General features: G+C 49.7%; 1 protein-coding gene and 1 long non-coding RNA gene across 6 annotated transcripts; one reads left to right on the plus strand and one right to left on the minus strand.

Moving 5' to 3' along the window:
* The first annotated feature begins 65 nt into the window (after positions 1-65).
* Septin3 (septin 3) lies at positions 66-27,548 on the plus strand. 5 transcript variants are annotated; one of them, XM_076911702.1, is made up of 12 exons: positions 66-319; positions 3,016-4,448; positions 10,948-11,139; positions 14,204-14,332; positions 15,042-15,123; positions 15,722-15,859; positions 17,790-17,907; positions 18,420-18,515; positions 21,046-21,145; positions 23,361-23,412; positions 23,695-23,788; positions 26,220-27,548. In XM_076911702.1, exons 2-12 carry the CDS (start codon positions 3,035-3,037, stop codon positions 26,283-26,285), a joined length of 2,481 nt encoding a protein of 826 aa, XP_076767817.1. In that variant the 5' UTR covers positions 66-319; positions 3,016-3,034; the 3' UTR covers positions 26,286-27,548. The 5 variants fall into 5 exon arrangements, with proteins under 5 accessions (XP_076767817.1, XP_076767816.1, XP_076767815.1 ...); XM_076911701.1 differs by lacking the exon at positions 66-319 and adding an exon at positions 1,373-1,502 and having other exon boundaries at positions 26,220-26,430; XM_076911700.1 differs by lacking the exons at positions 66-319; positions 23,695-23,788 and adding an exon at positions 1,373-1,502.
* On the minus strand, positions 9,424-14,186 carry LOC143434127 (uncharacterized). Its single transcript, XR_013103383.1, has 2 exons — positions 14,056-14,186; positions 9,424-9,525 (listed from the first exon to the last, which is right to left on the minus strand). It is a non-coding gene; the product is annotated as an uncharacterized LOC143434127 (long non-coding RNA).
* Positions 27,549-27,946: the final 398 nt, after the last annotated feature.

Genomic DNA, 27,946 nt, shown 5'->3' on the forward strand with positions numbered 1-27,946 from the left:
GGGAAAGAACTTAGACTGTGCCCCTCCCCCTCCACTGTGATTTCTTGCAGGTTGCCTGGTAACTAGGGCACAGCCAATTTTGAAAACCTAAGGCTTCAAGGGGAGAGAATGGATCAGGAAAGGAGAGGCTCCTGGGCCCACACATTCATCATTCAGTCACTGTGCAGAAACATACTGAGTGATTCTTGTCAGGTCCTGGGACCCAGAGAAGAATAAGATCTGCATCTTTCACAACTGTGCTGTCCAATATGGTAGACGCACATTCAAATGAAATAAAGTGGAAAAAAAAATCCAGGTCCTTGGTCATCATAGAATAATGGTAAGTGCTTGGGAGCCACCTATGGCTGGTGGCTATTTTATTGGACAGTGGACACATAGAACATTTCCATTATCACAGAAAGTTCTATTGGCCACAGAAGCTCCCTCGCCAAGGAGAGCAGCCCATTGGAGAGCAGGCCAGATCCCACAGTGTTGTGAGGTATGGCATCCTCACTGTCAATAAGGAAGCGGCAAGATGATGGGTAGAGAACGTGCCAGGAGAACATTTTGCCCAGCTCCTGGTGCAAGAGTTTAGGGCATGTCCGTGGCTGATGCTGTGAGGGTCTGCTTACATGCCTGGCTATTGCAGAAGACTCTGAGTTTCTCCAGCACAAAGTACCCAGCCAATGGTGGCTCTTCCCACCACGGTCCTTCTTATATCATCTTGTGACAGAGCAGCCCAGTGCTGGGGAACACAGGAAAGATTATTTATCTCATCCCAGTGGCCAGAAGCTGCTGAGAATCTGTCTCACCAGAGACAGCTTGGGTTGGTCTGTGGATTTCTTTGAGGTCAGGCTCTGGGGCTGCCTATCTCCATACCCTGAGTCTTATTTAGTACAGGATCTGCCTGAAGCAAGCTGGGTCTTGGAGAATGGATTTGAAGGGTACAAATGCGTGCTCAGAAACTCCAACATGAAGCACAATCTCAGGATCATGGACACGGATCGCCCGGGGTCAGTAAACTCTTAGGGGATTGCAGAGGAGAAGCAGGGGGAGCATGGGGTGAATAGGGACATCACCGTTGGAGTAACTCAGTTCTTTCTTACTGGGGATACTTCTCATGGGTCTTGTTAGAGACAAGAACAAATGGGTATGTGCCATCCCCTCCCTAGGTGGCTCTCTGTTTAGGGCAGCTCAGCTGGCTGACACCCATAGCTCTGTAGGATTCCAGAGGCTCAGAGCAGCCATTCATTGCCACCCACTCTTAAGAGGCCAGAGCTTCCCTGCCCAGAGCCCAGCCCAGCTGCTGGGGATATAGCAAGAGGGACAGGTCAGGGGAAAACTCGGCTAGTAGACTGTGATTGGGAAGCTTAGGGTTTTGATCAAGAGAGGACCCAGAGAAGAGAGGTCTCTAAGCCTGGACACATGGCTAGCCTCTTGGTGCAGAGGATGGGGTGGGGTCTGCAAGTGGTCCAGCTTCCTTGACTGAAAACCATGGGCCTCTTTTCTGTCTTCTGATCCAGGTAGGTGCACATGCATGTCTTTGTAGCTGTGTGTGTGTGTGTGTGTGTGTGTGTGGATGTGTGTGGGGTGTGGAGAGGGTAGGACCAAGGTATTTATGGGACACTGGGTTCACTGAGGAGGCAGGGATCTAGTGACACAAGAACAAAGTGACCTCGGAAGCTCTGGTCCTTGGGCTTGTGGCTAAGTGCAGTGTGAACACGATGTGTCTGCCCAGGTGTGAACAGTGGGCAGGAGGTCAGATCAGCAGGGATATACCAAATGGAGAAGAGGCAGAGGCTGTACAGTCTTGAGAGAAATACACGGCTAGAGATGATGGGCTGAGGGTACCCCTTAAGGCAGAACAAGGGTACCCATGCTTCCTGCTTCTCCTGTTCCAAACTTCAGACAGACGGGTATGATACCACTCTCCTCTGCCAACCCCTTACACTCAGACAATCACCCTCCCCCCACCTCAGTGTTAGCCTGACTCCCCAAGCAGCAGCCTGTGGTGTTGAAAGTAATGGAAATAACTTTGTCCCAGAGGCAGCACCAGGCAACATCCTGGGGACCCTGGAGACCACCTTGGGGATTATGGTTCATCTATCTAGATTACCTGGTAGCACTGGAGCATCAAGCTGGGGCCCCCCCTCCCCCCTTTTCTCAACTCCCTGCCTCCAGGCAGCCTTTTTCAACCCTATCCCTGACCCACTGGGCAGACCACAGAGTCCTTCAGTCATGCCCTTCAGATCCGCTACTCTCAGATCCATTCCCAACATTTCCCCTTTCAACCTGTCTTCGAATGGTTGTTCCTAAGAGCAGAGGGGACCAGGTTATCTTTGCAGGACCTGAACAGCTTTGCAGCCTTTTCTGGACCCTGTTCACCTGTGGCCTTATATCTACCCTGCCATGTATAGCCTGGGAGCCCTGCGCTGGGACTTTCAAAAGGAGGCATTCCCTTCTCATCTGTGGGTTGTCCTTAGGAGCTGCCCAGTGTCAGACACAGCTGACATCCACTCTCTTCAGCTTTCCCCCAAATGTCTCTCCCCAGCACTCGTCCAGCTCAGGGGCTCTTTCCTGGTTTGGCGCAGGAACCCCTGGTTCAGACTCTGTTCTCAGTTCATCTTGACATTCCACAGCCTCTGACCCAGATACCTGGATTCTTGCTTTGGTTGCTGTGGTGGCTTCTGCATGAGACAGGCAGATTGCCTTCCTCCAGGGTTCTGGAATATGTAACCTCCACAGAGCTGCCCAGGGAGAGCGGCCATCCTCTTACCTAAGAAAAGAGAGAGCTAAACTCCATTCTGGGTTCTCTGGTGTCAGGAGCAAGCTGTTTGATGGCAGTGCCTATAGTGTGACTGTTGAATGAGCGGCTGTGTTGAGTTGTGTGTCAATCTGTAGCAGGCGGAAGGAAAACACAAACTCCCCTAAGGACTCAGCAGGCCCCCAAATTAGGTTTCCTTAGGCTATCAGCGCCACCTGCTGGTTGGGAGGAGGATAGCTGAGCCCTCGCCCTTGTTTGCCTTCCTCCCTTAGGGAAAGCTGGACAGCCTGGATGAACGACTTTGCACCTGCTCCTCCGGAGATGCAGCCGCACAGGGCTCCAGGCCCCAGAACTTCTTTCTCTCGCAGCCACATGCTGGGGCGTCACAGCCACCAAAAGCTCCCTGCAGATGTGTCCCCCCTCATCCCTGTCATCAAGAAGACTGTGCATTTGGATGCCTTCCCCCAAAGCCATGCTCTACAGAATTCCAACCAAGCAAGCGTTAGATCCAGGGCCTGGAGTGTGTCCCAGCAGGGCACTGGCGTGGGGTCCCTGGGTTCCATGACTCCCAATAGCTTTATGCCCAGGAAACTCAGCTCGATTTCCTTAACAATTCGCCAGAACGTCCAAGCACGGCCCCTAGATGCTTCACTTTCTCATTGGGAAGAATTGCCCAATTTGCACAAGGAGGCTGTCACCCACAGAGAAGGAAGGCTGTCTGCTTCAAGTCTGCCACAGGTCATGGCTCAAGTGCCACAGGTCAGGACCTCCTCTGAAGGCCATGGAGACCCAGACCTCACCAAATCCAACAGAACACCCACGGGGGACAAGCCTCTGGTGTCTTCATGTCTGACTTTACCTTTCCAAGCTCAGTTCACTCAGAGTTCAGCAAGCCTTCCAGGGACAGGTCCCATGGGTCAAGTCCATACCAGAACCTCACCAGGAAGAGGCAAGTGCAGGCCCAGGGGTATTCCCAGATCCCGAGCACACCTCCAAAGGGCTACCTCTGCTACAAATTTGTCTGTTGTGAGTGCAAAACTAGATAAAGCCAGAAATCTAGGCACAGTGGCTATCAACAGACCGGAGTTAGCTATCAATATGCCCACACCAAACCCATCCAGACTTGTCAGAAGCACAGAGCTTCCCATTTTGGATGCCAAGATGGGCCTGGCCATCAACTTACCTGTAATATCCAAGTCAGGAAAAGCCACAGACTCTATTACAGCAGGCACAGCCAGGAGTTTAGTTAGAGCAGGGACAACTAAGCCAGGCCAGGTTATGAATTTGGTAACTCCAGAGTCAGACGAGCAGGAAAATGTCATGCTTTTGACCACGGGGGGCTCAAACATAGCTTTGCCAACATCGGATGAGGCCAAGAGGGACATAACCAGGTTGGACACAGTTACAGCTTTGACTGGAACCACTGCAGGCAAGCAAGACACAACTACAGATTCTCCTTCGTTGGACACAAGCAGACTAGGTACAACCGTGGATTCAGTTGTGCTGATCTGCCCAGACTCAGCCAGTGGTGAGACCAAGCCACACACTGTCAACAATCTGACTATCCCAGACTCCGATACCTATGATACCTCTCCTCTGATGCCGAGCAGAAGCACAGACCCAGCCCAGGACCACGCCACTGTGGATGCTTCCACAGACAGTACCATGGAACCCGCCTCGCTGGATCTGGCCAGAGAATCCAAAGGTAAATGCAAGAGCTTGGTTGGGAAGACCCTGCTGCTGGGTAAGCAGGAATGCCTCTGTCTTAACAGGCTATGAAAGAGAGTGGAGACTCTCTGGTCATAACTGACTAGGTGGCAGAAAAGGGGACAGAGGTTGAGGGGCTGAAGGAGAATAAACTGGGCTGAGGGAAGCCGTCAGGAGGAAGGCTTACAGTTTAGGATGTGCTGAGTCCCTCCTGAACATTATCTTCGCTTGTCTCCCAGTTCTCTAAAAAGTCAGGACAACTGGGTGATTAATAGGTGTGTCCAGCTTTAAGGAAAGTCTATCTGAGTTCGAGGTCCCCGTGGTCTACAAGAGCAGGTTCCAGGATGTCTAGGGCTACCCAGAGACACCCTCTCTGGACACCCCCTTCCCTGACAAAGTCTAATTAACAGAAACACAGATCTGCTATTTAAAAGGGACCTCAGTGACTGGGAGGTAGAGTTCACAGCCAGCCTTACCTGAAAGTCTTGGCTCCAGCTCTTTTAAAGTTGGAGGTGTGTGTGTGTGTGTGTGTGTGTGTGTGTGTGTGTGTGTGTGTGTAAATCCTACACAGGTCTATAAACAGGTCAGCACAAGGGCTAGGAATTCTGTGACTGTCTCATCTCAGGAAAAAGGCTTGGGAAGTATTCAGTCCAATGCTTGAGCTGAGTCCTGGGCTTTCCAGAGCCTCTCCCGTCTCGCCGTGCACACAGCTTGGTCTTCACTCTTTGCTGTGTTTCCCCAGCTCGCCAGCTTCAGCTCAGCTCTCTCTCCTGAACTTTGCTGGACTCCTCCCCCTAGGTATCTCCAGGACGTGTCCAGAGGCAGGGAGCCCTTTTCTTCTAGAACCAGCTGCTGCCCTCCCCCATCTCCCTCCCTCAGCTGCAGGCACCACGGTGATGGCAATCTCAGATAACCAGTTTTCCTCAATTCCTTCTATACCCCATTCATTCTATTCCCAATCTGATTTAAGGACCTTCTCTGTCCTGACCATGTGCAACTAACTATAACTATGTAGATTAGGCTGGATTCAAACGCTATCTATCTATCTATCTATCTATCTATCTATCTATCTATCTATCTATCTATCATCTATCTGGTGTTTCTATATAGCCCTTGGTGTCCTGGAACTAACTACGCAGATTAGGCTGGTTTCAAACGACAGAGCTCCCTAACCTCTGCTGGGGATTAAAGGCGAGCACAGCCACGTCACACAGCTGTCGCCACTATGTATCCTTCTCCTCTCTTCCTCCACAAAGCTGGCACAGGCACTTAGTTGTTTGTTGGCAGAAGGTAAAAGTCTCACTATCCCCACCCCTAAACCCCACTGTGCAGCCTGCCTCTCCACTCTTAGACGGGGTAGCCCTTGGCTGTCATCTTTCTTGCCTCAGGCCAGGTCCACGTTCTTGGTGGTCACCTGCACAGCTCTCTGCCGCCTCCGGGCTTTCCTGCCCACGGTGCCCTTCACTGGAAAACGGCCCTTTATTCTTTCTCTCCCTTCTCCATCTCGCTTTCCGTGTTGGCCCTCACCTGCTCCAAAACTTCCATTATATCTCCATGGTGCCTGCACTCCACAGCAACTGTGCGAACCAACTTTCTGTTTTCTCTATTAAGACCCAAAAGCTTTAAAGTCAAGGAGGTTTGGTCATCCTCATTCCTGTGCTCCCAGGGTTGATCAACTAGCGTCGCCAATGCATCAAAGAGTTTTCGGGTGGGTTAGGAAGGATCAGGGAAGTTCAAGGTTATAGGGTTCAACACCCAGGCCTGGAACTGGGTTTGGAACCCAGTTCTCTTGATTCGGAGCTCAGTCAGCAACCGCGCCTGGGCAGAACCGCGGTGAGCCAGCGCAATATCCCAATCACCGCGTGACTCACGCACGCGCACCGTTGCCGGCAGCTGCCACCGGTCTCCTGCGACCTGGACCCGGTAAGGGGCTGGGGACAGGATCTAGAAAGACAGACAGGGACTGCGATGCAGGCACCTTATCCGGCCGGGCATCCCCAGCTCCGGCACCCGCTCCCGCGTGCTGGCGCGGGAGCTGCGGGAAGGGGAGGGGCCCTCGGCGAGGCCAGCTTGCGCGCGGGTCACGTGGTACCGGTGGCAGCGGCGGCATCGGTGCGCGCGGGCAGGGGCGGCGCGGCGCCGAGCGAGCGGAGGCGAGGTCCCGGGCGGGCGCGGGGCGCAGGGGCAGCGCGGCCGGGTGGCGGGTCGGGCGGGTAGGCGGTACGGCGCCGAGGGGCGAGGCCCGGCTGCAGGGGCCGCTTGGCCCAGGGAGAGCCCGCGCCCGGCTCAGCCTTGCAGCCCCGCGCCCTGAGCATCTCCCGGAGGACCCGAGACAAAGGAGGATTCATGTCCAAAGGTAGGGCTGTCGCTTGGGCGCCTGGCACCGGCCCGGAGGAGGCTGCGGCTCCAAGCCCTACCAGAGGGAGGGTTTGCTGTGCTGACGACCCCACGTGCAGTGACACTATGCATGGCCACACGCACACCCGACTTGGAAGCATAGTCTCGGGCAAAGGCACACAGAGAATCTTGGGGAGGTATAGAGAGACCCAGATGCTTATAGAAAGCCCCCGCTGGAGCACACCAGGGTATGCACACACATGCACAGCATTTACTCCAAGCTCGGGTACCAAACCATCTATAACCAGTAAGAGACCTGTGAGCTGACACATCAGTCAGTCCCCTTCCCCCACACAGAGACCAAGCACAGAGACAGGCACCAGCTGGTGGTCTCCAAGGGAACTCATTGGCCTCCTGACTAGAATGGGGGAAGTGGGAGGGGGGAGTCCCAGGGCCCTTTGCTTCTTTAAATGGAGAAGGATTTGTTTCTTTCTCTCTTTTCTTTTTTGGAGCTGCCCAGGGCTGGAACTGGGATGAACTGGAATTGGCTGCATGGTAGGGGTGGGATCTTAAAGGCTGCTGGTTACCGGGGGCTGGGTAAGACCCCTCAGCTTGGGAGGGAAGAGAGAGTCCTAGCATTAAGCTAAGGGGGCAGGTACTATTCTTGAAAGGTCTCCTTCTCCTATTGCCACCTTTCCAGCAGAGGGGTGGGGTCTTTGGTCCAGACAAAGACAAAGCCATTTATTTTTCTGTAAGAGATAGCACTGCATCCTTGCTTGCCTTAGGGATGGATCTGCTGTCCTGAGGGGCCAGAGCTGAGTCAGATGGACTGTCTTTCTTTCTGGAGCCCTGGTGTGGCAGGTACCTAGCAGGAAGTGCTGCAGACAGATGTACCCCTTTCTGGGAGAGCTGGGAGCTTAGGAGGGGGGCCCCAAGGACCATCTAGCCACTTTCTGTTATAAGCTCTTTCCCTGTTCTTGGGGAGCCCCCTGCCAATCTCAGATGCAGGGGATGGAGGAGGTTTCTATAGGTGTACCTACCTTGACTGTGGCTCACACAGCAGCTATTTGTTGGTTGGGGGTGGGGTCCAGGTGCTCCAGACAGGAAGCATCTTCCAAGGAGGAGAGAGGTGTCTGCAGGGATACCTGCCTAGTGGGAGTTTCATTCATCCACCATCTGTCCATTCCTGGTTGAGGGTCTATGATATGCTAGGTGCACTCACTGGTGACATGGCTTCCCAGCCTGGCTCCTTTCTCAGAAAGGGCTGGGAACTTGCACATATTCACTGACAGAATATTTACATGCATGGTTTTGCATGGCTTTCACAGTAAGCCAAGCAAGGCAGGTACATTCCCCTATCTTCTGAGAAAAACAAAAACAAACAAACACAAACAAACAAACAAACCCTAGGCTTATAGGAAACACTTAGCTGGGATTCATGCCTGTGTCAGATGCCCATTCAAGAATGGCCTGGGGGGGGGGGGACCAGGGGAACGGGAGGATCAGACGATGGAGCCACAGAGGCTAACTCCAGGACAGCATTTGCTCTGTTAGATCATGGTCTACTGGTTAGGGACCCTCACAGACAGTGGATCCTCGGGGACAATGACCTTGTCTTGGATACAGATATATCCTTGGCATTTACTGTAGTGCTTGGTTTAGTTGGGTTTTCATTTGACAGCCTATGGAATGGCCTGGAATGAATGGATATGCCAAGTACTACAGAACCCACAGAAGACTGAGGCAGCCTACAGCGAGGGGCCGCCACATCACATGGGAAGGCTTTCAGAGAGGAGTTGTTACTTAGCTGGGGTTTTGAGGAGGGTCAGGGTGTTTCAGCAAAGCTTGTGACACAGCAGCGTGTCTGTGGCACTTGTAGCCCATCAGTGGCTTTTGTTAGCCTGTGACTGGCATGTAATTGGCATGTGGTCAGGAGGAGGCTGACTTGTAGTCGTTCTGTACCTTGCTCATAATGGACGCTATTGCTGCTCTTTGGAAGAATGAGTGTGAGATCCACTCCTGCCCTGGACTTACATCAAGCTGGTCAGAGTCTAGGAGTTATTTAGGCATTTGGTCAGCTCCTTATTTCAACCAGGGTCAGACAGACAGAGCCTTGGAAGCCATGATGTAAGGACACATGCTTTGTAAGTAATACTTACAACCTTCACATACTCAAGTATGCTTGCCTGTATCCCTGGCTGCTCGTGTCACAACGCAGGCTGTGGGTACCACACTTGCTCAGCAGGCACACAGGAAACCAAAAGGGCCAGGCTGTGAGAACAGCAGGAAGAAGAAACTGGTTCCCAAGGCAGGTGTGCTAAAGGGGTGCACGAGCCATGTATGGAGGGGGAGGAGCTCAGGCTGTTCAGGCTGTTCAGAGTCAGCTGTCACAGGGCTGACCCAACCCTGCTGCCCTCTGGAGCCACCTGGCTGGCAACAGCTTCCTAGGAAGCAGGAGGGAACGGAGCCAGGCTCCAGGGAGGTGTTAAGGTTTTGTCAGATTTAGCTGTGCCTGAGGAGGACAGGAGAAAAGAAGAGTTTCCCATCAGGAAGCACATCTTGCCAGTACCAGGAGAAGGACCAGGTGGTGGGGGTACCAGAACAGACTCCTGCCCGGGCTTGGCGGTGGGGAGGGAGACACGTTCCCACTTCCTCCTGACCATCTGCTGTTCCGTCAACTCTCCTCACAAGGCTGAGACGCAGGGTGGCAGTCAGGAACCACCCTAGGATGGCAAAGCCTGTAGAGAACATGGAAGCAAAGAATATGTTTGTGAAATTAGCAACTGGGGGCACCTTCCCCTCCTAAATATGTTCCCGTGCATAGCTTCAAACCTTCCTCTCTCCAGAAAGCCGAACTTGGCAAGGGCAAGGGTGGAAGGCCATGGGTCTGTGAGGCTGTACTCGGGGCTTGAAAGCACAGTATCTCATGTGATGATCACTACAGTCTTCATCATGACCCTGCTACCATTCTCCAGAGGAAGAAGCAGACCGAGAGAAGGAAGTGGCCCACACAAGTCTACAGACTGACAGACAGCAGAGCTAAGATCTTTCTCAATGCACTCCCCACATTCACTTTACAGAGAGGGAATCAGAGTTGGTCTCTTCTAGGACTTACTCTGTTGGCCAGTGTGACCCGCCACATCTCTCCTATGTGTGAACACATCCACGATCTACCAAGGGCATCTTTGTTCTTATTCTCTGGGGAGGGAGGGCTCTTTCCTCAGCCTCTCCTTCTGTGGCTTACTAGTATAAAGTGTCATCATAAGGAAATAGTCCCTGTTTTGGTCTCAGTCCTTACCATGGGCTCTGTAGACTCAAAACTTGGTGTGGGAGGGTGTTAGAGGATCCTCCACTGCCCATCAGCTGTGCAGCTCATGGCACGGGGGAAAACTGAGGCTGAAGGTGGAGTAATCCTTACTCTGTGAAGAAGGGTAGCTCCAATGGCTTCTAGAAGACCAAGTAACTGAGGCCGTTGACGGTTACTAGACCTAGTGACACAGACCTAGGACCCTGAAGGTTCTCTGTTCTATAGTTGGCGTGGTTAGATGCAGGTCTGAGTAACTGAGATGTTTTCATGTACCAGTGCTCTTTTGGAATGGAGTTCTCCTCCAGGAAATATTTGGTACTGTGTAGAGATACTCTTGGTGGCCACATCTGAGAGGCTCCTTGTGGAAACTAGAGGAGACTGTGGATGCTACTAACCATCCTCCAGACACAAGACAGCCAGTGCTGCTGCCGTAGCTACCCAGGCATCGCTAGGGCTAAGGGGAAGGACCTTAGATGGCACACACAGATGTAGTACTTTGGAGCAGGTTCAGGATGATCCTGTGCCCTCTTCTGGCCTCCGAATCCACATGGTACACACACTGACGTTCGGGCAAACACTTCTATGCATAAGGTGAAAAGAACTAAACCTTTATATAATAAACAAACTGGAGAACCTCATACTGGAACAGATTTTGACACTGACCTAAACTCTGCTCTTGAGCAACTTCTCAGGGCATCAGTGTTTCCCCCATACCCAGTGTGGGACCCAGACTGGATGATGTTATGGCCTCATCTGGTCCTAACTCTCTGACTCCAAGGTACTCTTGGTCTTCCAGGAAACCCTTGTTCTTTTGCCAATCACCCTGCCTATCTCTCCCACCTTGGCTTTTCAGGGCTCCCAGAGGCTAGGACGGACACAGCCATGTCAGAGCTGGTACCCGAGCCCAGGCCTAAGCCGGCGGTGCCCATGAAGCCGGTCAGCATCAACTCCAACCTGCTAGGCTACATTGGCATTGACACCATTATCGAACAGATGCGCAAGAAGACCATGAAGACTGGTTTTGACTTCAACATCATGGTCGTTGGTATGGAAAGCCATGGGGTCATGGAAGGCCTAGTGGTGGGCAGTGCCCAGGATCCCATTTCTTTCCCCAGAATGGCCTGGCTTCTCTAGGATGAGCTCTTTCGAGGAGAGAGGATTTCAACGTACTGATCACAAGGGTCTGATCCTCTTCTCCTAACCTCAAGGATGAGAGATTTGGATGGATGGTCAGCCTAGCTTCCCCACTAACTGAGTATAGACAGGCAGCCTCTTGGTCACTCTGAGCTGGCTTTTAGGTTTGTGGAATGGGGTAGCCCTTTCCCACCTCCAAGAGCCATGGGAGGACTGGGAGAGAGATGGTCTTATTATTCATGTTTTGTAGAACAGTAAAGCTTCAGAATTTTCCAGGGTCTTGGTCAGTGAGTAGCATCAGTGAGTCACAGAATATAGCAGAAAGGTGCATTTGTCTAATCTGAGTTGTTCCCTGAGTGTGCAAACAGAGAGTGAGGCATCCTCCTTCTTCCCGCTTCTCCCAGTCCAATCAACAAGCCCTGTCCCTTTAACCTTGTGAAGGTCTCCTAGGTGTGTCGGCTTCTGCCCATCCCCCCCATCACTACCCTAAGCTGAGTAGGCCGAGCCAGGGTCTCGCCTGGATTACTGGAGCTACCTGACTCAGTGCTGTTCACAAAGTGCTGACCTGGAACAGGATAGGAACCAGAGCCAGGGTAGAAATTCTCCCAATGGTTTGCTACAGATCTACCAGCTGAGCTGACAGTGTGCTCTCTGAGGCAGATGTTTAACTTAGTACCAAAGTCTTAGCTCAAGAACCAGAAGCTTGGTTTATGGACACTTATAGTTGGGCTGTGGGACATTTGAGGTGACCTTGACCCTCCTGGTTTCCCCTCCTCTCCAGTTCCTTGTCCACTGGCTACCCAATGGCCCTTCCAAACTGCAGAACTCACTGAACCATCCATCCTAATTCCATAACTCTCTTCCAACCTCAGGATAAATTTAGACTTTACCCCGACCTGGAGCTGCTCCAAGTCAGCTCTCACCGATTCCCATCTACACTCCTCCCTGCACACAGAGGCCCTGACTTGCTGTGCTCTTTCCTATAGAGACGTTATTACGTGATGGTTTAAGTGGCTTTTGCCAACTCCCCAGGTGGGATGAGAAAAATGCATCCGTTTGCCACTCCTCCTCTCTGCTCTGCTGGTCCCCTCCTTCCTTATCCATCTGTAGAGACAACGGGGATCACATGACAAGCCCAAAGCACTGAGAGCATCTCAGTTGGTGTCTAGAACCCTGGGCTCTTTCCTCTCTGCCTGGTCACTCCCCCCCCCCCATCACCCCCCCTCCCCAGTATACCACACTGATGCTTTAGATCAGCCCATCTTGGACTTTATCATCCAGTTAATTCCTCTTAAAGCCCAATTAAGCCACAGGTTCTGAGTTGTGGCTCTGAGGTGGAACTTCTGCAAACATCTAGGTGAATGGCAGCATTGGTCACCAGCCACAAGGTGTTCTGGGTAACTCTTATGCATGAGAACCGCTGCTCAGACCTGGGGTTCTTGAGTGAGCTTTCACTTGGAGGCCCTCTTTAAAGCAGAGCTATATAACTAACACAGGCGGAAAGGGAGCCATGGAGGAAGGTGCTGTGGTCCTGCCTGCCTGGCTTCCCCTCCTCTCCCAGTACTTTCTCCAGTAGGCCATCAGGCCTTCTCGGAACACAATTTAGAAAGTAGTGAGGGTTGAAACAATGGCTCAGTAAGCAAGGGCACCGGTTGCATGAGGAACTGAGTTTAAATCTCCAGCATCTACATAAAAAGCTAGGCGCAGCCAGCTACACTTGTACTTGTGGCCCTGGTACAGTGGGGGAGAGATGGGAAGCTTACTGGGCCTTGCTGGTCACCAGCCTAACTCCAGGCTCAATCAGAGATCTCACCTCAAAGGAATAGGGTAGAGAGTGACAGGGCAGCACACTCAGTGTCTTCTCCTGACCTCTGCAAGCACATTCAGTGGTGCACATACTTGAGCATATAACACACATACTCCACCACCACCCATATATACATACACACATATGCATACACATATACACATTCACACATACACATGTTAAACACACATACATATGCATGCACACACACATATATATATACACACATAAGCACATATCACATAATATATATACTATATATACTGCATATATATTATGTACACATACCACACACACACACACACACACATATATATATATATATATATATATACACACACACACATACTTGGGTACACATACATACATACATACATAGCACATAATACACACATCACATAAACACAGACATTTAACACCACACACATACAACACGAGCATATAATACATATATACACAGAATACATATGTACACAGAATAAATACATACACACACACATACATGGCATGGTTCTTGGGGTGTGAGCCCTGGTCTTGCATGTACTAGCTCTGCTGCCTCATACATGTTACATTAGAAGAGGTTTCTAGGGCCATCTCAGCTAAGGGGATAACTCTGCTGTGAGATACACCGGATGGTATAAAGAGTGGCTTTAGGGGTTGGGGATTTAGTCCTGTGTAACAGAGCCTGACTTGTCAAGCACAGTGACCTGGTTTTCAGTCCCCAGCACCGGCGTGTGTGTGGTATATAAAAAGACCAATTTTATCCACAGACGTGGAAGTGCTCAGGCACTCTGAGTCAGGATCTGAAAGTAAAGTAATTCTTCTGCTCTCACTTTTACTGTTATTAAATACAGAAAAGCTAAGTTGAGCAAAACCACAAGCCAAACCAAACCAGAAAACTACACCACACACACCACCCAGATGCACAAGTTGTGCTTTCTCCCAGTGTTCATGGAGGGACATGGAATCCAACTGTCATTTCCCAAGGCCCCTCTCCATTAAAGAGACACCAATACCTACCTGATGCTCATTCCTCAAGGGGTGTTCAAATAAGGCTTGGCCTGGACCACAGCTCTGGAGTTCTGTAAGCTCGAAGGAGGGCTCTGCAGCTCAGGAGGCAGATGTGGGGCCTGTCTCCTTTTCTCCGTCTCCCCTTCCCGTGCTGTAGGCCAGAGTGGACTGGGCAAGTCAACGCTGGTCAACACGCTATTCAAGTCTCAAGTGAGCCGAAAGGCCTCCAGCTGGAACCGGGAGGAGAAGATCCCTAAGACAGTGGAGATCAAAGCGATTGGGCACGGTGAGGACTAGGCCAGGCTCCTCTGTGGACATCATCTGGAGGGAGGGCTGTCCCAAGCAAGAGAAAGGAGGAGGGCTTATTGGAGACTAAGGTGTGGAAGGCAACTGCAGTGTGGAATTGAGCCCCAGACTTTTTGGAGCAAACTCCTTAGGGTGCTAGGCCTAGATAGTGAGGTAGGAATAGGAGTGTGTGTGTGTGTGTGTGTGTGTGTGTGTGTGTGTGTGTGTGTGTATTAAGAGGTATAGAAATGAAAGTGGTGGGGTTGGAGAGATGGCTCAGCTGTTAAGAGCACTGACTGCTCTTCCAGAGGTCCTGAGTTCAGTTTCCAGCACCCACATGGTGGCTCACAACCATCTGTAATAGTATCCGATGTCTTCTTCTGGTGTGTCTGAAGACAGCTGCAGTGTACTCATATAAATAAAAATAAATAAATCTTGTAACAAAAAGAAAAAAAATGAAAGAGGTGGTTCTTGAACTAGGCAAGAAAGCCCAGGGAGGATTTAGGCAGAAATAGAAACAGGAAGAATCTGGGCAGGGTCTCCTAGGTGTGATGAACAGTATCCGTAAAAGTGCCGAGTGGGAGACGTCTGTAACCTTGACTTTGCAAAAAGGTTCTTTTAAGAAGTATGGGTGTTGCTGGCCAGTGGGCTGCAGAGCCCCTGGGGTCAGCCATAGGAGTGACCTCTCAGATGTTTTCTGTTCTCTCTAGTGATAGAGGAAGGTGGTGTCAAAATGAAACTAACAGTCATCGACACGCCAGGCTTCGGAGACCAGATTAACAATGAAAACTGGTATGTGCCTGCCTGAGACTTTCCCCCCTAAATACTCTGCTAGGAAGACATGATGGAGACTCTTTCCTACTGAGAACTACCTGCTTCCTCCCTTAGCAAGAGGCTTGGTACCCTGGGAGCCATTCTTGCTGACCATCCATGGAAAGCCATCTACTGGGGAGGCTAAAGGAGAGTTGGCCATTGAGGTTGAGAAAAGAGGGAGTGAGGGGATTGTGCCCGGACTGTGCCTCAGAGGCACCCTGGAGTTTTGTCCTCTGGAGGGATCCCATTTGTCTTAGTTAGGGTTTTACTGTTGTGAACAGATATCATGACCAAGGTAACATAAGGACAACATTTAATTGGGGCTAGCTTATCATCCAGGTGGGAACATGGCAGAGTCCAGGCAGACGTGGGGCTGGAGGAACTGAGAGTTCCACCTCTTGTTCCAAAGGCAGCTAGCAGAAGACTGGCATCCAGGCAGCTAGGATGAAGGTCTCAAAGCCCACGCCCACAGTGACACACCTACTCCAACAAGGCCACACCTCCTAATAGTGCCACTCCCTGGGCTGAGCATATACAAACCATCACAGCCTCTATTTTTTTTTCTCCTGCCCGTCAGCTGGGAGCCCATTGAGAAATACATCAATGAACAGTACGAAAAGTTCCTGAAAGAGGAGGTGAACATCGCCAGGAAGAAGCGCATCCCTGACACCCGTGTCCACTGCTGCCTCTACTTCATCTCCCCGACAGGACACTCGTACGTACCAGACTCATCCCTACAGCCGGACCTGGCTCCAGTTTGTGTCATCTGTGCCATGGATTGGAGATTCCATACCTGGACTTAGCTGTGGAGAACCAGATGGCTGGAAGGCCATGGCCCTGGGACCTTAGGGTTCCTTAGACTTTCTATAAGAGAGTAAAGCTGGCCATTACTGCCTTCCATACTGCTCACTGGTGTCTCTGTACAGCCCGGCTGTGCCAGCAGAGAGAACTGAAGCAGAGGGCACCTTGTTTGTTCAATAGAAACTTGCTTTGGACAAGGCTCGGGGTATAGGGGTGGCAAGAAAGGCAAAGCAGAGAGAATTGGTGGAAGGACAGCCATGACCTGGTGACAGCTGCCCAGGCCATGTGACCTCCACAAGCCCAGGAGCAGAGCCGGATACCTGCCATCTGATAAGGGTCCGGGGTTCGAGGCCTATGCTCAACCAGGCACCCAGCTGCTTCTCACAGCCCACAGCCCCACAAATCAGGGCTCCTGGATGGGGGCTGGTATTTAGGCAAGATATGGAACTTGGCTGTGGGAATCTAGAGAGTGGCCATCCCAGCAGACAAAGGCTGTGCCAGGAACGTGATTTGTGAGCAGCAGATGGGCCCCAGGATAGGGAGTGTGGGACATGATAGTGTAGGCAACGATCAGACATCTCATTGATGTTTCCAGCCACTGTCCTGCAGGGCAGTGTGTACCTCTGAGCCCCTCTGCAGGGTCAGAACGTAAGCTTTTGAGAGGATGTAGACCTTGACATTTGAAAGTTCCAGGGGTACTCATCCAATGTTGGGTAATAGAGGTTGTGACTAAATAACCCTGGGTCAGACCTTGGACCTCAATAAAATGAGGGCTTTTACGTTTTGTTTGTTTTATTTTTTAAGAGTGGGTACTAGGGAGTGAACCAAGGGCCTCATACAGGCGAGGTAAGCGCTGTACCATTGAGCCATATGCCAGCCCTCTTTTTATCTCCTCCTCCTTTTTTTCTTCTTCTTCCTCCTCCTCCTCTTCCTTCTCCTCTCTTCTTCTTTATACTTCTTTATTTATGGTTTTTTTTTTGAGATAAGGTTTTTCTATGTAACCCTGGCTGTCCTGGAACTGGCTGTAGACCAGGCTGGCCTCAAACTCAGAGATCTGCCTGCCTCTGCCTCCTGAGTGCTGACATGTGCCACCATTCCTGGCCCTCCTTTTGCTTTTTAAGACAGGGTTTCACTTGTCCAAAATTACCTTGAACTTACTCTGTAGCCCAGGCTGGTCTTGAAATTGAAATCTTCCTGCCTCAGCTAGCAAGCTAGTTTAAGCTCTTCCCAGACCTCAGTCCACAGTTAGTGGAAGCATCAGTCTGACTTAGTGGATCCCCGGATTGCAAACTCGAGTCAGACTGAAGCGCTAGAGCTAGGCTCTACGGGATGGCCTGTGGGGCTGACAGGAGGCCGTTGAGAAGAGTTCAGTTGGTGATGACCATCCATGCTTGTCTCCCAAAGAAAGAAATTCTTGAGTCAGAGAAAGTGTCATGAATGGCTTGAGAGGGTTTAAGGAGAGGCATGCTTTGTGTGGAAACTGAGGAAGATAAGAGAGACCTTGACTCTGAGGACAAAGTTGGGGACATGCAGCAGGTGCTGAAGCATTAGACATGTGCAAGAAGAGAGGCTACAGCTGCAGGGCCTTAGCTGCAGGGCCTGAGCTGCAGGGTCTCAGCTTCAGGGCTTCAGCTGCAGGGCCTGAGCTGCAGGGCCTGAGCTGCAGGGCCTCAGCTGCATGGCCTCAGCTGTAGGGTCTCAGCTGCAGGGTCTCAGCTGCATGGCCTCAGCCAGGTTCCCAGACCAATCTGCTCCCCAGGACCGTCTGGTGGTCTGGTGTGGTGACAGTGGCTGAGTCAGGAAGGGGATATGGCTCTGACCTTCCTGCTTTCTCTGGGCCCCAGCTTACGACCACTCGATCTTGAGTTCATGAAACACCTCAGCAAAGTGGTGAACATCATTCCTGTCATTGCCAAGGCGGACACCATGACCCTGGAGGAGAAGTCTGAATTCAAGCAGAGGGTGAGCTGGGGCCTCTTTGTCCCTTTCCTACCTCTAGTGAGTGCTGCTTTCCCTCCCGTCTTCTGGGTCCGTTCCTACCTGCCATGTCTTCCACTTCCCCTCTACTCCAGTTCTCCATCCCAACTCCCTTCCACTTCCCCATCAGAAACAAGAGCTAGAGGTCCTGGGACCAGAGGTGAGGCCCTCGGTTCCAGGCTGCCTTTCCCTCCCTGTCATCACTTGGTCGGCAAAGGCGCCCACTCATCACCGTGAACCGATCCAAGAGTGTGCTATTCGGCAGCCAAGCCCTGCGAGTTCCCACTAGGTGAAAAGAAAAAGAAAGGAACCAAAACGAACGAACACTGAAGAGGTCCTGGAGGAAGAGACTTAAGATGGTCTAGAAAGAGAGTTGAGAGCCCAGGCTTTACCTCCCTCCCCCAGACAGCTGGAAATCGCAGGGGCGGAGCCTGCGTTCACAGACTCCGCCTCCTGCCAGCCACAGCCTGAGCCTTACCACTACCTTGACTCTTCAGGTTCGCAAAGAGCTTGAAGTAAACGGCATTGAGTTCTACCCTCAGAAGGAGTTTGATGAGGATTTGGAGGACAAGACAGAGAATGACAAAATCCGGGTAGGTGCATGGGGCCCTCTTTGTCACCAGATGCCCCCTCGGTGCCTCTGGGGGGGGTGCCTTTAGACCCTTCCTCCTGCTTTTCCCTTACCATAACCCCTTGTCAGTTCACCTAACCCAGACCACAGGAATTACGGATGTCAGTGACCCGCACTAGGACTGAACTCTCAGAGGGACTTCCTGTGCTCAGGAAGCTAGTCCCTTCCATCACCAAACAATAGGAAAGCCTCACCTTCCTTCCCTGGAGTTGGCAAAACCATTGTCAGATGATGGGGCACTCAGCTGGTGCCCAGAGGAATCTATACTCTAGTCAAAGGTTGCCTCGGTTTCTCCCTCTATAAAATACAGAGGCTGGACTAAGTGAGAGGCTTATAGGGTTCCTCTCCCTAGAAGAACTATTTTAAAATACGCACGAGCTAATGAAATTGCTTACTGCATAAAGGTGCTTGCTGCCAAGCTGCCTGATGACCTGGATCACAGGATCCATGTGGCATAGGAAAGAATTAACTCCTAAAAGTTGTTCCTGGATCTCAGAATATACTCGAGAGAGAGCATGAGTGTGAATACACTCTCTCCTCTTCTTCTCCTTCTCCTTCTCCCTCTCTCTCTCTCTCTCTCTCTCTCTCTCTCTCTCTCTGTAATTAAAATTTTTAAACAAATAGAACCCTAATATACAAACCACCAGAGCAGGACTGCTTTATCTGAGGGCACACGGATCTGCTGCCCCAGCAGCTGCTAAGATGCCTTCTGTGGCCCTGGCCACACCATCAGCTATATGATGTCTAAGGTCTTGCTCTTAATTAAAAATCCTGTGATTCTGCATCAGAAACCTGGGCCCATTGACCAGCCCATGTACTCAGTGACAAATCAAATCTCTTATGGCTCAGGTTTTGAAACCCTTCTAGAATCTTCTAGAAAGTTGAATATTCTAGAGAAGCCTTTTGCTCCCTATAGTGGGACAGTCAGTTGAAAAAGACAACTGAATTAAGATTATCACTTAAAAAAAAAAAGCCCTTTTAATAATGTTAATTTACTTATTTGTGTGTAGGCTGAGTGAGGGGGAATTGGTTTGTGCCCATGGCATGTGTGGAGGTCACATGACACCTTTCAGGAGTTAATTTCTCCTTTTACCAAGTGGGTCCCTGGATCTAACTCAAGTCATCAGACTCGGTGGCATTTTATGCATTGAGCCATCTCACCAGCCTCCGATAATCCCCTTTAAAAGTGATGTTTGCAAATCTTAACTGTCAAGAAGAACTATTTTAGGTAGTTAAAATGCCTTTAAAATATGTCGCATCCATCGGCCTTTATGTTTTTGTGGTGCTAGGGACTGCATCTCTTCGATCACACTCTTCGATCACATACACACTCACAGACGCACAGACACACACAGACACACTCACAGACACACACAGACACACAGGCACACACACAGACACACTCACAGACACACACAGACACACACATAGACACACACAGACACACACACAGACACACACATAGAAACACACAGACACACACATAGACACACACAGACACACTCACAGACACACATAGACACACTCACAGACACACACACACTCACAGACACACACATAGACACACACACACACACACACACACACAAACACACATACATTTTGGGCAGTGCTGAGGATTGAACCCAGGGGCCTTGGGTCTGCTAGGCAAGTGCTCTATCACTGGCCTGTACCCTCAGCCCAAAGTCCATTCTCAGTGCCAAAGCAGTTCACTTCCATCGTCTGTCCCACACTTGGCTTACTATTCAGAGAACAGCTCTACACCTGTGTGTTCCCAATTTACATACTGCATCCATATGCTGCATGAAGAGATTTTGGCCAGTGAGGGGCCACATAAGACACCGTTTCCCTGCCACCATATCATCTGGTAACACGGCCACTGCCTTATTAGTTTGCATACTTCTACGCTACGAGTTCACCCCATGACGTAGTCTCCCATAATCTTTTCCTGAACTTACTCTGTCGTTAAGTAACACATGACTCTTGTATCCAATGACAAACACACACCAGGCAGATCCACTCAGGGCGCTTGCCCTGATGGAGAAGGGCAGCCCCATCTCAGAGCAGAGCCCTGAGAGTTCAGTACCTGGGCATCTGCCAGTAGGTTCCATGGGAGCCGCATAACACATCTCAGAGTCTGACTGGCGCCTGGGCGGGTGCTGTCTGTGAGAGTCTGTCCTAGCTAGCTCCCAGAGTGGTTCCAAATCAAATGAAAATATGTGCCCAAGCACAATGAACTGTTCAAAGTGCTCTCTGGCTGAAGGAAAGCCAACTTACGGCGATTAGCCAGTCAGACAACAGTGTCGTCAGGGTTGGGCCCAGGCCTTGAGCCTCAGCTCAGTCTTTTCAAGGGACAGAGCATTGCTCTTGCCACCAGTAGCGTCATAGAGTGAACAATGGAATAAGATGTGAAAGGCTGTCCTGCCCTGGACACTCAGTTTGGAGCCGAGGTCTGAGCAGGTGCATCTGGTTTTGCTTTTCCCCCTTTCCAGCAGGAGAGCATGCCTTTTGCAGTGGTGGGGAGTGACAAGGAGTACCAAGTGAACGGCAAGAGGGTCCTCGGGAGGAAAACACCCTGGGGGATCATCGAAGGTAATCCAGTGCATCTCCCAGAAGGGGAGGCTGCTCAGACAGCAGCTATTAAATACCAAGAGGTCAAAGTGTCAGAGGCCTAGGTTACTAGGATATTGTTGCCAGCCCGCTGCTGCCCTTAAGGAACTTATAGTTTGCAATGCTTGTCACGGGCAGGAAACAAAGACATCATTTAACATTCGACCAGGTGGCAATGACTTGGCCTGTCAAATGAATATAGGACACAAAGTATTTTTTTTAAAGATTTTTATTGTTGTTTTGTTTTTCCAGACAGGGTTTCTCTGTCTAGTCCTGGCTGTTCTGGAACTCACTCTGTAGACCAGGCTGGCCTCGAACTCAGAAATCCGCCTGCCTCTGCCTCCCACGTGCTGGGATTAAAGGTATGCGCTGCCACTGCCTGGCTTTTTAAAAAAGATTTATTTATTTGCTTAAGTACACTGTAGTTGCCTTCAGACACACCAGAAGAGGGCATCAGATCCCATTACAAGATGGTTGTGAGTCACTATGTAGTTGCTGGGAATTGAACTCAGGTCCTCTGGAAGAGCATTCGGTGTTCCTAACTGCTCAGCTGTCTCTCCAGCCCCCAACTGTTTTTCTTTTAAAAGAAAGATTTGTTTATTTTGTGTGTGAATACGTTGTTGCTCTCTTCAGACACACCAGAAGAGGGGATTGGATCCCATTACAAATGGTTGCGAGTCACCATGTATTTGCTGGGAATTGAACTCAGGACCTCTGGAAGAGCAGTCAGTGCTCTTAACTACTGAGCCATCTCTCCAGCCCCCAGACAAACTCTTGAGGGGTGGAAAACCAGAGAAAGAGTTTCATATATGATCTGACAAAGTGCCAATGGGCAGTTCACATATTGTTTTAGTCAATGATTTATTATGACTGGATGTAGCCTTGATGATTCTTAAAGTTTTCAAGAAATTACTTCAAGGGTTTCATTGGGGACTGGTGACAGAGCACTTGCTTACTGTGTTCCATCCCCTGCACAACATACACAAAACCAAACCAAGAAAACAGACAATTATGGTAACTCTGTAAGGGGTACAGGGCAGAATATGTGTGTCAGATAGGTTAAATGCTTTGCTCTGCCAAGGTCATATAGTCCCCACCCACCAGGAGCAAGCGGAACTGGGGATTGATTAATTAATATCATTTTTGTATGATAGTGGAACTCGAACTGAAAATTTGGACAATTTGCTTCCCAAACCGAGATTTACTCTACTGTTTTGAGTTGTTTAAATTGTTAATAATTTCTGAGGGCCTGGTAATAGAACTCGGGGTCTTACTGTGCTAAACAAGTGGTCTACCATTGAGCTAAATCCTTAACTAGTGTTTTTTGTTTGTTTGTTTGGTTGGTTTTGTTTGTTTGTTTGTTTGAACAGTTTTTTTTTTTTAAAAAAAAACTATTATTTATTTAATGTATATGAGTACACTGTAGCTATCTTCAGATATACCAGAAGAGGGCATCAGATCCCATTACAGATAACTGTGAGCCACCATGTGGTTGCTGGGAATTGAACTCAGAACCTCTAGAAGAGAAGTCAGTGCTTTTAATTGCTGAGCCGTCTCTCCAGCCCTGACCTTGAATTTATGATCTTTCTGTTTCTACCTCCCAAGTACTGGGATGACAGTGGTGGGCCACCAACTTCACCACACCCAGTACCTTGGGATTTTATTTCATTATTTGCCTTGAATTAGAATTATTCATGAGAATGTTATATGTGCTTCGTTAAGACCAGAGAATCATATCTATCTTCCTCTGTTCCCACAGTTCTTGGTGAGTGGTTTGCAGACAGTAGTCACCCCATCTCTGTCAGCTGGATTTACTGTATGTATAGAATGTGACTTTTGGAAGCTGGGAAGTTATTAGGTCCTATGTGTTTTACCTTCTTTCAGTCTTTATAACAGGCCTTCACAAGTTTTTTTAAATTCCCACATTAATTTTTTTTGTAAAATGTGGAACAAAACCAGTCTATATTAAGATCTGCACACTGTAGGATGGTACTGTGTCTATTATACCTGATTTAAAAGTATTTGCTCAGTTTAAGAAAAAGAAAAGGAAGAGAAAGAAAGGAAAGAAGGAAAGCAGAACACTAGCGAACAAACCTCAGGCCAGTCCACATAAGGATCTGCCTCGTTAAAGTGGCCTACCTGCTGCTGGGCCGACACTAATGACCTGGCTACCTGTTTCCTTCTGTTTTGTCCGTAGTGGAAAACCTCGGCCACTGTGAGTTTGCCCTGCTTCGAGACTTCGTCATCAGGTACGATGTGCCCCACCGTCCCCCAGATGGCAGGTTTAATTATCTGTGATCAAAGGCCATCTGCTCAGATTCACTTCCTGAGTGCCTCCCTTCTCTGACAGAGCTCTCTGACCTAGTTTTAGCCCCTGTCTCAAAAGGATTGTAAATTGACATTGGTCCTCAATGGTGGATTCCAGTCACTCGGTCCAGTTACCAAGGAGATGTGTTAGCCTCAGAGGTAGACCACTTCTCTTCTGACCCTTAATTGTATCTGCCTCTCTTTTTTAATCTGTGTCCCTTCAGGACTCACCTCCAGGACCTCAAAGAAGTAACACACAACATCCACTATGAGACTTACAGGGCCAAGAGGCTCAATGACAATGGAGGCCTCCCTCCGGTGAGCGTGGACACAGAGGAAAGCCACGACAGTAACCCGTGATGAGCCCTTCTCTGTGTTATCATACATATCCCCCTTCGCCAACCACACACACATCCTAGATACCACCTCCAGCCACCTCCTCCTCTCAGCTCTGTCCCACAGGACTGTCTGGTATTTGTGCAGTATTTTGTCGATAGTGTATGTGTGCGTGTGTGCGTGTGTGTGTGTGCGTGTGTGTACGTGTGTGTGTGTGTGTGTGTGTGTGTGTGTGTGTACGTGTGTGCTCAGGGATGAGGTATTTTCATCGCCCTCTTTGGAAAGTCCTTTGTAAGTCTGCTTTCTCCATGACTCTCCATTCTGTCTCCTTTTTTCTTGTGCTCCAGAACAAAAAGCTGTAAGCCTCACTCGAGAGGTCTGGGGAAGGTTTTATTTTAAAATGCTGGGAGCAGGTGAGCCACAGTCAACTCTTTCTTACTTCTGACCCACCCACAAACTGGGGCTGCAAGTATTCTTCATGGACTGGTGGCTGAGCTAGCCTGTGGTGGGCTGTGGGAACTCAGAACAACTTTTCACTGTAAGTTGAGGTAATCTGGAGGAAGGCTAGGACTTCTTGGGAAAATGGCAAGAAAATTCATGGGGTGCAGAGAAGAAAGCTAAGGGATTCCTGCAGAATTGGTGTCTGGAAATGGAGCTCCATCCTTGTGTCTAAGTTGGAGTCACTGTCAAACAGCGGATTATCACCACCGCTGCAAACTACTGCTTTCTGTGCCTACCCTCCCCATATTTCCAGGCTGGCTGGTTGCTTCCTCGTCCTGATTTCTCTCCCCCCCCTCCCCACTCCTTTGCCTCCTTTCTTCATATACTCATGCATTTGCCCCACTTCCTGCCCGTCTCTGACCTTTTACCTCCTTTTAGAGTAATCTATGTTAGATTTCTATATTTAGAAATCATACCCAGCCTACTTCCTAAATTGACTTTCTACTGCCCTAAGATAGAATCACAACTAGGGGCTGAAGAGATGGCTCTGTGCTTTCGAGCACCTTTCAGTCTTGCAGAGGACCCAGGTTCGATTCCCAGCACCTTCTTGGTAGCTTACAGTTATCTGTGACTCCAGTTCCAGAGGATCTGACACCCTCTTTTATCCTCTATGAACATGGTGTACATACACACAGACAAACACTCATATGCATAAGATAAAACTTAAAAAAAAAAACTTAAAAAGATAAGATCCCAAGTGAAAGCATGGAGCAGTACATACTGAGATTGCAAGAGAATTCAGAGATCTAGAGAAGCCTAGGAAAGCCAGTTTCTGTAGCTGACCACTGACATTTGCTTTGACTTGGGAGCAGCCTGGGGAAATGGGAGAACTTGGTAGTTTGAGCTGCTCCTGGTGTTCTGTTCAAGGAAGCACATAATATTGGTCAAATGAGGCAACCTTCAGGTGGAAGAAATTATATTCTCGAACTTTCTGAAGTATCAGAAAAAAATATACAGAGTTTCTTAGGCCGCTGGACTTCTACAACAAATTTTAACGCAGGTTTCCCTGTCTCTAGCAGCCTAGCAGCCTATGTTAAGCTGGCTTCTCTGTGGCTTTGTTTCATAGAAGCCCAACTCACTCTTTCTCTGTTCTCATTTGTCTGTCTGTCTTTCTTGGCTTCTCCCCTCCCGGCATTCTCCTAACATCTGATCCTGTAGATTTCCCAGAAATGCCCATAACTGTACATTTAGTCTTCTGTTGCCTTCTCAGGAGCCCTGTTGTTGTTAACGACATTTTTCCTGCTCCTTAAAAACATACAAGTTATTCTTTTTTTCTTGTAGTTTCTAAGGCTGCTTTAAGGAAAGCCATTTAGCCTTAGGAAAGGGAAGACACCACGTGACTCTGTTTACAACTGATCTATCCACTGTCCCACCTCCCGGTCCAGCCTGGGTGTTGAACTGGTCCTCACTGAATGCCAGCATTTATGACCTCAGTCCTTTATTACCCAGTCCCTAGAAAACAAAACAAAATAACAACAGCAACAAAAACAAAAAGAGATGGAAGACCCATAATTCATTGGACCAATCAGAAGAGGAGAAATGATGGAGTCATGTAACCCTGATCCTATGGTATTAGCCTGTCCTGGAGACTGCTCTATAACTAGCCCTCATCCCTCTGCCCCCTTTCCCCGTAACATTTACTAAAGAGTGGTCAGCTGTCAGGCTAGAATGGTAGCAACATTTTAGAGCTCGCTGACTGCTCCAGTGAGCCGCTGTCACCATATAGTGACATGGGATTGGGCACCTAGGGCCAGCAGGGGAATGAGGATAGTGGGCATCAGAGAGGCTAAGCAGGAGAAAGCTTCCTGTCTCCCCTAAGCTGTGGTCTCGCTCTCCCTGGAGAAGCTGTTTTATGTGTTTGCTGCCGGCTGCCGGTCTCCACTCCCTCAACCCTTCTCAACTCCCCCTGCAGGGAGAAGGCCTCCTGGGCACTGTCCTTCCACCTGTGCCAGCCACCCCCTGCCCCACTGCTGAATGAAGGCCATTTCAAGTGCTGCTTCTCCCTCATCCCTCCCAGCTGGTATTGCTGCAGGGCCACGCCCCTTTTAGTGCTGTGCTTGTCCAGCCCACCAGCACAGCCCCTCTCAGCCCTCAGCAGGTGGGAGGGGCTAGCTGCGTCTTTAGGACAGTTGCTTCCTCTGTTTAACCAAACGACTCCTCTCCTCCCAATGGAATGGAGTTCCCGCCAGCACCACCCTGCTCCATCATCTGTGTCAGCAGCCCACCCCCACCCCCGCCCTTGTGTAGGGAGGAGGAACTCACGGAGAGCTTCTCCTGCCCTTGCAAGTGCATACCAGCGACTTGTAACTGTCTCCAAGGGAACCGGCATTGCTTTCTAGCCATTCATCTGCATGAGTACTTTCTTGGCTACCTTAAACGGTCAAGAAAGCAACTTTCCTGCTTGTCAGAGTCACTGAGGTCAGCTGTGTGAGCCCCTGTGTGGGACAAGGGTGTCTCCTTCATTGCTTAAAGGTATTTATAAGGGTGATTCATTATTCATGGTGGGGAGCCAGAGGGCTAGCGTCACTTAAAAAAAAAAAAAGTCACCGCTGGTGGCTGGCCCAGTGAGTATGTGTGTAGACAACCTGTTTACCCCAAACCATGGCCATCTGGGAAGTGGCTTTGCTGAAAAGAGGTTGCTGGAGTTGATTTCCTTATCCCTAAACTTTAAAAGAAAGGGAATTAAACACACACACGGACTACCCCAAACCCACAAGCTATACACTCTAGGAAGAAAAATAGCACCCTTTTGTACATTTAGCAATAAGAGGACCTCTTCCCACCTACCCTGACTATTCCTATACCCATCCCCCACCCTGTTAATGTGAGCAATGCATTGGCCTGACCACGGGTGGTCGCTATAGGCTAATGGGAAATCCCCAATGGCGGGCAAAGCCCCCATCAGATGCATGAATGTTTGAACGGCTGCCACTGCCCCATACACTGTGTCTTTATAGACTCCTCCCTCAGCCACCCCACCTGCCATCTCCACCTGGACACAACTTGCTCAAAGGCTGGTGACTTGTGGGCCATTCATCTACAAGTCCTGATGGAACAAGAGGCCCAAGCCTAGGGGATGCAAGAACGACCCATTTTTAAAATGTTATTAGTCCCAGCCAATGTTTTGGTGACATTCCCAGTTTTGTTTCCCAATTGAAAACAAGCCAACAGACACTCAGACTGGTCATGTAAATGTTGCTAGCCTCTGTTGTACAACTAAACATTACTGTTTGAACAATAATCGCCTGGACTCTATCTTATCTGTGTGTCTTGCTCCTTGATAAATCAGCTATAAATGACACCATCTCACTGTGTGTGAGCCAGGGACCCTCTTGGCAAGGCAAAAGTAGCTACAGATATTAGATATTGGACATGTGGCATCTATTTATTTTCAGGTGACGTGAGGCCATATCTCAGTCATTTCCTAGAATTTTGTAACCCCAGTGAGTGGGAGAGCTGACTCTCTTAGGTCCTGTGTTTTTTCAGGAAAAATTTAGTCCCAATTACTTAACTTCTTAGCATCTCTCCCATCCCCAAGGCATAAGGACCAAGTCTATAAATGAAAGCCTACTCTAGCTTAGAAAGCTATTTAACTATGAATATATTAAGAATATAAAGGGGCCAGTGAGATAGCTCAGC

The sequence above is a fragment of the Arvicanthis niloticus genome, chromosome 13 (assembly GCF_011762505.2).
Source record: "Arvicanthis niloticus isolate mArvNil1 chromosome 13, mArvNil1.pat.X, whole genome shotgun sequence".
Lineage (NCBI taxonomy): Eukaryota > Metazoa > Chordata > Mammalia > Rodentia > Muridae > Arvicanthis > Arvicanthis niloticus.

Coding starts and splice junctions, on each gene's coding strand:
- Septin3 (XM_076911700.1), top strand. CDS start 3,035: ATGAACGACTTTGCACCTGCTCCTCCGGAGATGCAGCCGCACAGGGCT. Junction 4,449..10,947: donor TCTGGCCAGAGAATCCAAAG/GTAAATGCAAGA, acceptor TTGGCTTTTCAG/GGCTCCCAGAGGCTAGGACG. Junction 14,333..15,041: donor GATCAAAGCGATTGGGCACG/GTGAGGACTAGG, acceptor TGTTCTCTCTAG/TGATAGAGGAAGGTGGTGTC.